The following is a 12,741-nucleotide window of genomic DNA, read 5'->3' as shown; positions in this document are numbered from 1 at the left end:
ATTTTATGCTGCTTGTCACATCTTATCCTGATTGCATACAGTTTAATTTCACTGACTGAAAAAGGGGATTGATACATGTATGGATTGATGTATTTTTTTGATCCTTTACCATTTGATGCCACCCAAAAGCATTTCCTGCTCTTTTAAGTGACAAATTATAGCATAGAAATACTGACAATATATTGGCCTAAAAATTTCTGTCAAAATAACAGTGAAACTGATAGCACTCACTGTTATTTAAGTGCAAATGCCACAGCAACTTAAGGCAAGCTACAGATGTGCGATTAAAAACGGAAGTTGAAATATTGCTGTTGGAGATGTACCAGATGTGTCAGCTTCACAATGAAGGCATCTCGCTTTCTGGCCCCTCATTCAAATCCACCGCATGGTAGAGACAAAGTAAACTCGCCATAGAAAGTTCGGACTTGTCCATTTCAGTCTAACTTCCCTTCTAACACATGATGCACCAGAATTTGTGGGTTTCTTTATGTAAATTCCTAGACAGTGAATATTGGGAATCTATTGAACTAAGGGGGAATCACATCCAAGCCCAATTCTAACATTTATACATCAATGTATTTAGGATTTAGAAGCTTCAGGCGGGATAGAGGGGAATGTAAAAGGATAGGGGAAGTTGCATTACTGGTTAAGGAGAATATCACAGCTGTACTGCGGGAGGACACCTCGGAGGAGTCATGCGAGGAACTATGGGTGGAGCTCAGGAATAGGAAGGGTGCAGTCACGATGTTGGGGGTTTACTACAGGCCTCCCAACAGCCAGCAGGAGGTAGAGGAGCAGATATGTAGACAGATTTTGGAAAGATATAAAAGTAACAGGGTTGTAGTGGTGGGTGATTTTAACTTCCCCTATATTGACTGGGACTCACTTAGTGCTAGGGGCTTGGATGGGGCAGAATTTGTGAGGAGCATCCAGGAGGGTTTCTTGAAACAATACGTAGATAGTCCAATAAGGGATGGGGCCATTCTGGACCTGGTATTGATGAATGAGCCCGGCCAGGTGGTCGAAGTTTCAGTGGGGGAGCATTTCGGGAACAGTGACCATAATTCCGTACGTTTTAAGGTACTTGTGGATAAGGATAAGAGTAGTCCTTGGGTGAAGGTGTTAAATTAAGGGAAGGCTAATTATAACAATATTAGGCAGGAACTGAAGAATTTAGATTGGGGATGGCTGTTTGAGGGTAAATCAACATCTGACATGTGGGAGTCTTTCAAACGTCAGTTGATTAGAATTCAGGACCGGCATGTTCCTGTGAGGAAGAAGGATAAGTTTGGCAATTTTCGGGAACCTTGGATAAGGCGGGATATTGTGAGCCCAGTCAAAAAGAAAAAGGAAGCATTCGTAAGGGCGAGAAGGCTGGGAACAGACGAAGCCCTTGAGGAATATAAAGACAGTAGGAAGGAACTTAAGCAAGGAGTCAGGAGGGCTAAAAGGGGTCATGAAAAGTCATTGGCAAACAGGATTAAGGATACTCCCAAGGCTTTTTATACGTATATAAAGAGCAAGAGGGTAACCAGGGAAAGGGTTGGCCCACTCAAGGACAGAGGAGGGAATCTATGTGTGGAGCCAGAGGAAATGGGCGAGGTACTAAATGAGTACTTTGCATCAGTATTCACCAAAGAGAAGGACTTGGTGGATGATGAGCCTAGGGAAGGGAGTGTAGATAGTCTCAGTCATCTCATTATCAAAAAGGAGGCGGTGTTGGGTGTCTTGCAAAGCATTAAGGTAGATAAGTCCCCAGGGCCTGATGGGATCTACCCCAGAATACTGAGGGAGGCAAAGGAAGAAATTGCTGGGGCCTTGACAGAAATCTTTGTATCTTCATTGGCTACAGGTGAGGTCCCAGATGACTGGAGAATAGCCAATGTTGTTCCTTTGTTTATGAAGGGTAGCAAGGATAATCCAGGAAATTATAGGCCAGTGAGCCTTACGTCAGTGGTAGGGAAATTATTAGAGAGGATTCTTCGGGACAGGATTTACTCCCATTTGGAAACAAACAAACTTATTAGCGAGAGGCAGCATGGTTTTGTGAAGGGGCGGTCGTGTCTCACTAACTTGATTGAGTTTTTTGAGGAAGTGACGAAGATGATTGATGAAGGAAGGGCAGTGGATGTTATCTATATGGACTTCAGTAAAGCCTTTGACAAGGTCCCTCATGGCAGACTGGTACAAAAGGTGAAGTCACACGGGATCAGAGGTGAGCTGGCAAGATGGATACAGAACTGGCTCGGTCATAGAAGACAGAGGGTAGCAGTGGAAGGGTGCTTTTCTGAATGGAGGGATGTAACTACTGGTGTCCCGCAGGGATCAGTGCTAGGACCTTTGCTGTTTGTAGTATATATAAATGATTTGGAGGAAAATGTAGCTGGTCTGATTAGTAAGTTTGCGGACGACAAACGTTGGTGGAGTTGCAGAAAGTGATGAGGATTGTCAGAGGATACAGCAGGATATAGATCGGTTGGCGACTTGGGTGGAGAAATGGCAGATGGAGTTTAATCCGGACAAATGTGAGGTAATGCATTTTGGAAGATCTAATACAGGTGGGAAGTATACTGTAAATGGAAGAACCCTTAGGAGTATTGATAGGCAGAGAGATCTGGGCGTACAGGTCCACAGGTCACTGAAAGTGGCAACGCAGGTGGATAAGGTAGTCAAGAATGCATACGGCATGCTTGCCTTCATCGGTCGGGGCATAGAGTATAAAAATTAGCAAGTCATGCTGCAGCTGTACAGAACTTAGAATATTGCATGCAATTCTGGTCGCCACACTACCAGAAGGACGTGGAGGCTTTGGAGAGGGTACAGAAGAGGTTTACCAGGATGTTGCCCGGTCTGGAGGGTATTAGCTATGAGGAGAGGTTGGATAAACTCGGATTGTTTTCACTGGAACGACGGAGGTGGAGGGGCGACAAGATAGAGGTTTACAAAGTTATGAGTGGCATGGACAGAGTGGATAGTCAGAAGCTTTTTCCCAGCGTGGAAGAGTCAGTTACCAGGGGACACAGGTTTAAGATGCGAGGGGCAAAGTTTAGAGGGGATGTGCGAGGCAAGTTCTTTACACAGAGGGTGGTGAGTGCCTGGAACTTGCTGCCAGGGGAGGTGGTGGAAGCAGGTACGATAGCGACATTTAAGAGGCATCTTGACAAATACATCAATAGGATGGGAATAGAGGGATACGGTCCCCGGAAGTGCAGAAGGTTTTAGTTTAGACAGGCATCAAGACCGGCGCAGGCTTGGAGGGCCGAATGGCCTGTTCCTGTGTTGTTCTTTGTTCTATTTCTCACCATGGATAGAATCAGAAACAGGTCTGTTATTTACCTTTTCCCCCCTGAAATGTACAGTTTTACAAAGTACAGTACAGAAACAGGCCATTCAACACAGCTGGTCCATGCTGGTGTTTATGCCCCAGATGAGCCTGTTCCCATCCCTCTTCATCTCACCCCATCACCATATCCTTCCATTTCTTTTTCCCTCATGTATTTATCTACCTTCTCTATAAACGCATCTATACTATTTGCCTCAACATCCTTGTGGTAGCAAGTTCCACATTCTCACCACTCTCTGGATAAAGAAGTTTCACTGTCTCACATTTATGACCCCTGGTTCTGGCCATCACCACAATCACCACCTGCCCCCAGCCAAAAGTGGAAACATCTTCTCTACGTCTTCCCTATCAAAACCTTTCATAATCGTAAAGACCTTTGTCAGGCCACCCTTCACCCTTCTTTTTTCCAAAGAAAAGTGCCACAACCTGTTCAATCTTTCCTGATAGGTATAACCTCTCAGTTCTGATATCATTCTAGTAAATCCTTTTTGCATCTTTTGGATATAATGGCTACTATTAACATCTGGTTTGGGTTCAGCTAACTGCACAATTGAGAATACAACCTTCTGGTCGGTATAGCCTTCTATTAACACTGAGTATATGCCCAACAAAGCCATTAGGGAAAGTCAGCATTTCTTTCCCCAACTAAACATGTTTGAGTTTTAGTTCAAGAATTAATTTCAAAAGGGGAAAGACCTATGAAATGTAGGGATGGATTAATGATAAAGCAGGGCAAAATGAAACCACATGTTAAGATTTTGGTCATTGCATTCTTTATTCAAATTCCTGTGGAAGACCAGATTTTTCTGTAACGGTGGTGAAAAGTTATAGCCATTTGTTTCAAAAGATTCATAATCCATAGTTTGGATTTAAAGTTCGCAGCACGGTATTTGAAGTAACACACCTTCCAGGCAGTTCATGCGATTTAAAGGTCAGAGCTTGACATGCACTTTTTTTCCACAGTTACTAATATATCAAACTGCACAACAAAAACGACATTGGATATTGGTTCAGAATTTACAGCAGTGCTAAACCCATCCTCTATTTGACAGAGAGAGACTGTGCTTTTGATTTTCTCATGGCAAAAGAGTAAAGGTTATTTTCTTTCTATATTTAAGCATAATCCTTTATGTATTGGTGCAGTTAAGACATTTTTACAGGGCATTTACAGCCGCACACATTGATACAAATGAATCTGTTATACAATTCAGGACCAGAGTGGTTGCATTACCCACACCCACACCCACCAATACCAGTACCAGCTGTGGCTCAGTGGGAAACAACACCATTGCCTTTGAGTCAGACGCTTGTGGCTTCAAGTCCCACTGCAGAGACTTGAGTACAACAATAGAACAGGGCACAGAAGGAGGCCATTCAGCCCATTGTGTCTGTGCTGACTAAAAAAAACTAGCTGCCCAATCTCATCCCACCTTTCAGCACCTGGTCTGTAGCCTTGCAGGTTACAGCACTTCAGGTGCATGTCCAGGTACCTTTTAAATGAGTTGAGGGTTTCTGCCTCCACCACTGATCCGGCAGTGAATTCCAGACACCCACCATCTTCTGGGTGAAAAAGTTTTTCCTCATGTCCCCTCCAATACCTTTGCCAATCACCTTAAATCTGTGCCCCCTGGTAATTGACTCCACTAGGGCAAATAGGTCCTTCCTGTCTACTCTATCCAGGCCCCTCAATTTTGTACACCTCAATTAACTCACCCCCTCTGTTCTAAGGAAAACAACCCTAGCCGATCCAATCTTTCCTCATAGCTGCAACTTTCAAGCCCTGGCAACATTCTTGTAAATCTCCTCTGTACTCTCTCCAGAGCAATTATGTCCTTCCTGTAGCATGGTGACCAGCAATACTCTAGCAGTGGCCTAACCAGCATTTTATACAGATCCACTATCACATCCCTGCTTTTAACATCCCACACAGAAGAGTGCCTGCAGAGACTCATCGACAGGATTGCGGCTGCCTGCAATGAATTTGGCCTAACCATCAGCCTCAAGAAAATGAACATCAGGGGACAGGACGTCAGAAATGCTCCATCCATCAATATCGGTGACCACGCTCTGGAAGTGGTTCAAGAGTTCACCTACCTCAGCTCAACTATCACCAGTAACCTGTCTCTCAATGCAGAAATCAAAAAGCTCATGGGAAAGGTGTCCACTGCTATGTCCAGACTGGCCAAGAGGGTGTGGGAAAATGGCGCACTGACACGGAACACAAAAGTCCAAGTGTTTCAAGCCTGTGTCCTCAGTACCTTGCTCTACGGCAGCGAGGCCTGGACAACGTATGTCAGCCAAGAGCGACGTCTCAACTCATTCCATCTTCGCTGCCTCCGGAGAATCCTTGGCATCAGGTGGCAGGACCGTATCTCCAATGCAGAAGTCCTCGAGGCGGCCAACATCCCCAGCATATACACACTACTGAGTCAGCGGCGCTTGAGATGGCTTGGCCATGTGAGCCGCATGGAAGATGGCACAATCCCCAAGGTCGCATAGTACAGCGAGCTCGTCACTGGCATCAGACCCACCGGCTGTCCATGTCTCTGCTTTAAAGACGTCTGCAAACGCGACATGAAGTCCTGTCACATTGACTACAAGTCGTGGGGGTCAGTTGCCAGTGATCGCCAGAGCTGGCAGACAGCCATAAAGGCGAGGCTAAAGAGTGGTGAGTCGAAGAGACTTAGCAGTTGGCAGGAAAAAAGACAGAAGCACAAGGAGAGAGCCAACTGTGTAACAGCCCCGACAAACAAATTTTATCTGCAGCACCTGTGGAAGAGTCTGTCACTCTAGAATTGGTCTTTATAGCCACTCCAGGTGCTGCTCCACAAACCACTGACCACCGCCAGGCACTTACCCATTGTCTCTCGAGACAAGGAGGCCAAAGAAGAAGAAGAAGAAGAAGACCTCAGCCAATAAAGGAAAGCATTCCATATGCCTTCTTCACCACTCTATCTACCTGTCCTGCCACCTTCAGGGACCTGTGGACATGCACTCCAAGGTCTCTCACTTCTTCTATCCCTCTCAATATCCTCCTGTTTATTGTGCATTCCCTCACTTTATTTGTCCTCCCCAAATGCATTACCTCCCACTTCTCTGGATTGAATTCCATTTGCCATTTTCCCGCCCACTCAACCAAACCATTGATATCATGCTGGAATCTACGGCTATCCTCTTCATAATTAACTACATGGCCAATTTTTGTGTCATCAGCAAATTTCCCAATCATGCCTCCCACATCTAAGATTTAGCCTGATGCTCTAGCACAGTACTTTCTTTCGGATGAGGCATTAAATCAGGGCCCTGTCTGCTCTCTCAAGTGGGCATTAAAGGATCCCATAGCGCTATTTCAAAGAAGAGCAGGGGAGTACTGTTTGTACATATTCAGTAATCTGGACAGTTCTAAGTGGTCACCAAGTGCATTTCAGTGTACATGAGTTACATCTAACTTCTTGTAAAATTGCAATAATTAGTACTCAATTATTCTCTAGGCAGCAATTTATAGAGCATTATGTGGTCGGATCACCTATAACTTTATGTATCTCAAAACAGTATAATAAAAATAGGATTTGAAAAGTAAATAGACCTGTAACTGTAATTATTAGCTTCAGTATAGGTTCATATCAATTTTAAAACAACATAAGGTTGTAACATTGGTTTCTAGTCCAGCAAAGCATCATATTTAAAATCCTCATCCTTGAGTTCAAATCCCTCCATGGCCTTGTCCCTCCCTATCTCTGTAACCTCTTCCAATCCTCCAAGATTTCTGCTTTCCTCCAATTCTGACCTCTTATGTATCCCCGATTTTCATTGTTCCACGATTGGTGGTTGTGCCTCAACTCCCTAAATCTCTCCGCCTCTCTACCTCACTCTCCCCCATTAAGATGCTCCTTAAAACCTACCTCTTTGACCAAGCTTTTAGCTGTCTGCCCTTATATCTCCTTATGTGACTCGGTGTCAAATAGTGCTCCTTTGAAGTGCCTCAGGACATTGCACTCCATTAAAGGTGCTATATAAATGCAAGTTTTTTTTTACTGTTTATGTCAAATAATGTGGTGACTATGTATACCGTGTACATAAGCAGTGTTTGAAACAGTTTGGGTTGAGGATATTGGTTCTGATATGTATTAAATGCAGTATTTGGTTTGTGATTACTGGGTATGTTGTATATTATCATCACAAGTGTTGTGAATATTTACACTGCATTCGACATTTCAGGCTGTATTCAATGTATTGAGTTCATACTGTGTTCGCTGGGTGTACCTCTGCTCATGTTATTCAGACTGGCCATAAGGGACTTCATTCTACCCGCATAGTAGTCACGAAGGTTAAGTAAAGGAAATTCAGCCAGATGCTCATCAAACTCACAGCTCCTCATGGCATTCTCCAGATTCTTCTGGCGCCGGTAGAAGTGTGAGAATTTGTTGAAGATGAGGGTGATCGGAAGCACGACGACCAGGATCCCAGCCAGAATACAGGCAGAGGCTGTTAATTTACCTCCAATACTGATGGGGACTACATCTCCGTAGCCCACAGTGGTCATGCTAACAGTGGCCCACCACCAGCACTTGGGAATAGTGGCCAGGCCAGAATTATCTTCTTTCTCAATGGTGTAGGCCACTACAGAGAAGACAGATACTCCGACAGACAGGTAGAGTAAGAGTAGCCCCACTTCTCTGTAGCTGTGCTTTAAGGTGGCTCCCAGTGACCTCAAACCTGTAGAGTGGCGAGCCAGTTTCAGGACACGGAAGATTCTCATTAGCCTGAGTACCTGCACCACTCGGCCAAGATTGACCAAGGCGGGGCTGCTGTCAATAGCCAGATTCACCAGCAGGGTCAAGTAAAAAGGCAAAATGGACATTAGGTCGATGAGATTTAAGGGACGCCTGAAGAAGTGCTGCACGCTAGGAGACACGACCAATCTGGCCAGTAGCTCGAAGGTAAACCAGGCTATGCAAAAGTGTTCAACAATCTCAAAGCGGGGGTCGTCTCTGGTATTGCCCTGGCCATCTGTGAGCTGGAATTCGGACATGCTGTTCAAGCACATGGTGGCAATAGATCCTAAAACCATAATTATAGATAGGGCACTGTAACACCTGCTTGCAATGTTGTAACCAGGGTTTTCCAACATCAGCCAAAGACGTCTCCGGCAGTTCCCCAAGACCTGGCTGTCGTACTTTGAGGCATCCTTGTAGAAGGTTAACACCTCGTCAAATGAAGAGGTGGTGCTGCCTTGGTCGCTGGCTGTGTCCTCGCACTCATCCTGATCGTCTCCCATTCCCCTTGCCTGGAATCCAGGACTGGAGCAGGACGGGTCGAAGAAGAACTGGCTGATGCCCCAGTACTCAATCTCCTGGCTGAAGGAGAAGATGCACAGCTTGCTGTCGGCATAAAGTTTGCCAGTGTGGTAGAAGTTGAGGACGTGAGGGAATAGGGCAGGGTTCCTATCAAAGTAAAACTCCTTCTCCCGGTCGTCATAGTCATCACACAGTTGAAGGATGGACTCAATGGATTGGCACCTCAGCAGTCTGCTCAGCCTGGTTTCTGGAAACCTCAACAGTGTCTGGTACCTCAGCTTCCGCTTCAAACCCCCGACATTGACGCTGATCTCCCCATCGCCCATCACCTCCTCCCCCAGCTCAGTTGTCTGAGTATCTTGCACCGGACCGGTCATCCTGGGCCAGGGGGAAGAGAGGAGGCCACGTCCCTGAAACAGACCGAGAATGCAGTCAAATATGATGAAGGGTCACTGACCTGACACATTAACTCTGCTTCTCTCTCCACAGATGCTGCCAGACCTGCTGAGTATTTCCAGCATTTCTTGTTTTTATTTCAGATATAACAAGACTTGGTCAGACATGTCCCTCACACCAGGGAAAGGGGGGATAGCCCGGGGCGGGGGTGGGGGGCAGGGGAGGGACACTATCGGTTGTGGGGGTGGGGGAGGAGGGACAGTATAGCCCGGGAAGGGGGGAGGAGGGTGGAGACAGTTTAGTTGGTGGTGGGGGGAGGGGGGGTCATGCATGGGGGGGAGCGACAGTTTAGTTGGTGGTGGTCGGGGGGGGTGGAGACATTTAGTTGGTGGGGGGGGAGGGAGCGACAGTTTAGTTGGTGGGGGGGGAGGGAGCGACAGTTTAGTTGGTGGGGGGGGGAGCGACATTTTAGTTGGTGGGGGGGGTCATGCATGGGGGGGTGGGGGGGAGACAGTTTAGTTGGTGGTGGTGGGGGGAGGTGGGTCATGCATGGGGGGGGAGACAGTTTAGTTGGTGGTGGTGGGGGGAGACAGTTTAGTTGGTGGTGGTCGGGGGGGGGGAGACAGTTTAGTTGGTGGTGGTGGGGGGAGGTGGGTCATGCATGGGGGGGGGAGACAGTTTAGTTGGTGGTGGTGGGGGGGGGGGAGACAGTTTAGTTGGTGGTGGTCGGGGGGGAGGTGGAGACATTTAGTTGGTGGGGGGGGGGGAGCGACAGTTTAGTTGGTGGTGGTCGGGGGGGGGTGGAGACATTTAGTTGGTGGGGGGGGGAGCGACAGTTTAGTTGGTGGTGGTCGGGGGGGGGGGGGGGGGTCTTGCATGTTCCGCTCCTTCCAGCCCCCCCCTCCCCCCCCCCAAATGAGAACAAAGCCGGAGGAAATTCAGCCCTAGAGTCGCTTCCCGGGAAATGTTTCCAGGATAAACAGGAGCAAATCCCACGGGAAATCCCAGAAACTTCAATCCGGATTTCCTACTGAATCCATGGCGGCAAAAGAGAGTTGTCAACACTGATGGTCAACAAGCAACGGTCCCGGGAATTCCTGGGAATGGAACCGGTCTGCAGGCTCCGGGATCCGGATCAGAGACTCCGGGTTAACGCTCCGGGATCCGGATTAGAGACCGGGTTAGTGCCCCGGGATCCGGGACCAGGGACTCCGGGTTAAAGCTCCGGGATCCGGATCAGAGACTCCGGGTTAAACCTGTTCACACCGCCTTCACCTTAAATATTTCTCAGCATTTGCCCAGTCACTTTGATTCCTCTCCCTCTCAGTCCCGCTCTCAAAATCTACCACTATCATTAATACACTCACTCTCTCTATCTCTCTGTCTCATTCTCTCTCTCATTCTCTGCTCCTATAACAAATACACTCATTCTCCTGCCCTCTGCCCTATCAAACACCTTCCCCTTTGGTTCTCTCCCTCCACCCCCTTTACTTGCTTAAAACCTAATCCTTTTCTAACCTTTGCCAGTTTCTTTGAAAGGTTAACTTTGTTTCTCTCTCCACAGACGCTGCCAGACCTGCTGAGTATTTCCAGCACTTTCTGTTTTTAGTTCAGATTTCCAGCATCTGCAGTATTTTGCTTTCATTACACTCATTCTTTCTTTCTCTCTCACTCTCTCTCGTCCTCAGCTCCTATAGTAAATACACTCATTCACTCTCTCATTCCCTCTATCCCGCATCCTCCGTCCCTCTCATTCCCTGTCACAATAAATATTCTTATCCTCTCTCCCTGTCACTCTCACTCTATCTCTGTCCCTGACATTCTCTCTTTCTCTCACATTCTTTCTTTCCCTGTCTCTGCCAATCTCTGTCCCTCTCATCCTCCGTCTATGTTATTGTCTGTCTCTGTTTATCTCAGTTTTCTCCTATTTTCAGTCTCATCCTCTCTGTTACTGGTTATTTCTCTGAACCGACCGTTCGCCTCCGCCGATCATTCACGGTTGCGATCATTCTCTGCTCAACTCCCAGGTCTCTCACCCTTGTCGCTTTCTGACTCTCTCCAGTTTCCAGCCTTTTCCTGACCAGCTCAATGCAACATTGAGAACCTCTTCTCTCCCATAAACTCTCCCCAAGCGCCTGAATCCGCCTGCGACTTCTGACTGGGGAACAACGGGTAAATAAATGGTTGAAAGCGACGACGAGGCAGGGATTTGGAGATGGAGTTCTCGACTCCACAGTGGATTCGCGTGTCTGAACATCAGGGGAGAGATGATCAACAACCGAGACACGTTCAAGCAGAATATATTACACTGGAAATATTCCTCACTCCGAATTATATAACCTGATGTCTACACTGAATGTAGTATTAACAGCTGAATACTTACACAAGGTACTAACAATCTCAAGCAGCAGCTCGGTAACGTCACTTTCCGCCGTATTTCACCAATTTCTCTGCTTTAATTTCTTGTTCCTCTCCCATCCTCAGATCCACTGTCCCCAGTCTGTAAATCACTCAGCCCCGTGCGTTCGGAAGGGCCGGAAACTAGAAACCACTTCGCTTTCTTAACTTGAAATTTCATTTGTGTGAATATCTCTACATCTGAACAGGTCTGTTACTATTTGTGTGTATCATAAAATCAGACATTAACTGGCACAGAAAGAGGCCATTCGGCCCATTGTGTCTGTCCCAGCCGAAAAAGAGTAATCCAGGCTAATCCCACCTTCCAACTCTCCATGGTTCAGGAAGGCAGCTCACCACCACCTTCTCGAGGGCAATTAGGGATGGGCAATAAAGGCTGGCCTAGCCAGCGACTCCCACATCCCATGGAAGAATTAAAAACAGTGCATATCCAAGTTTTGTTTAGGTGCGATGAGGGTTTCGGCCTCTCCCTCCCACCAGTGAGTTCCAGACCCTCCATCCTCTGGGTAAAAAATTCCTCCTCACCTCCCTTTTAATTCTTCGACCAATCTCTTTAAATCTATGCCCCCTGATATTGACCTCTCTGCTAAGGGAAATCGGTCCCTCCTATCCACTCTAACTAGACCCCCCTCATAATTTTATACACCTCAATTAAATCTCCCCTCAGCCTCCTCTGTTCCAAAGAAAACAACCCTTCCCTATCCAGTCTCTTCTCATAGCTGAAATTCTCCAGTCCTGGCAACCTCTTCACAAATCTGCTCTGTACCCTCGCGAGCACAATCACATTCTTCCTGTAATGTGATGACCAGAACTGTACCCAGTACTCAAAATGTGGTCTATGTGTAGGGTGTGTGTATGTTTTTGTGTACATTTGTGTATAGGTGTGGATATTAGTCAGTACGTGTGTATGTTTTTGTGTAGGTCTGAATTTTGTTCAGCTGTCGACATTGGGCTCCCTGGCAGGGGCATGCCGGAAGATCACTGAGGCAGTCGCCCACCACGGAGCCTGACGCCAGGATTGCTGGGCCCAATCTTCCTGGCGGTAGTGAGGCTCCATGGCGGCCCCCCACCGCTCGGCGATGGGACCCATCTTTAAATATTTAAATAAAGGATATGAATAAATTAACATACCTTTCACTGCGATCTTACCAACTGTCCATGATCTTGCGTGCAGCAGCCGGCACTCACGAGCTTTCACTTTCCCAACCAGGGAAAGCTGGCGCCACCGAGGTGGGGAAGGGGGTTACTTAGGATTTTTAGTGTAGTAGGGGTGGGGGGCGAATGGGG

The 12,741-nt window shown here is 47.0% G+C and overlaps 1 protein-coding gene across 2 annotated transcripts; it reads right to left on the bottom strand.

Moving 5' to 3' along the window:
- Positions 1 to 4,108: 4,108 nt before the first annotated feature.
- On the bottom strand, positions 4,109 to 11,636 carry LOC137369753 (potassium voltage-gated channel subfamily S member 2-like). Of its 2 annotated transcripts, none has more exons than XM_068031152.1 (2): positions 11,420 to 11,636; positions 4,109 to 9,050 (listed from the first exon to the last, which is right to left on the bottom strand). In XM_068031152.1, exon 2 carries the CDS (start codon positions 9,015 to 9,017, stop codon positions 7,569 to 7,571), a length of 1,449 nt encoding a protein of 482 aa, XP_067887253.1. In that variant the 5' UTR covers positions 9,018 to 9,050; positions 11,420 to 11,636; the 3' UTR covers positions 4,109 to 7,568. The 2 variants fall into 2 exon arrangements, with proteins under 2 accessions (XP_067887253.1, XP_067887252.1); XM_068031151.1 differs by lacking the exon at positions 11,420 to 11,636 and adding an exon at positions 11,073 to 11,262.
- Between the last annotated feature and the right edge of the window lie 1,105 nt (positions 11,637 to 12,741).

This window comes from Heterodontus francisci, chromosome 5 (genome assembly GCF_036365525.1).
Source record: "Heterodontus francisci isolate sHetFra1 chromosome 5, sHetFra1.hap1, whole genome shotgun sequence".
Taxonomy (NCBI): Eukaryota; Metazoa; Chordata; class Chondrichthyes; order Heterodontiformes; family Heterodontidae; genus Heterodontus; species Heterodontus francisci.
The sequence above is the reverse complement of the archived record's forward strand: the minus strand, read 5'-3'. Positions and strand labels throughout refer to the sequence as shown.

Excerpts from the sequence above, each read along its gene's own strand:
- LOC137369753 (XM_068031152.1), bottom strand. The coding sequence starts at position 9,017 with ATGACCGGTCCGGTGCAAGATACTCAGACAACTGAGCTGGGGGAGGAG.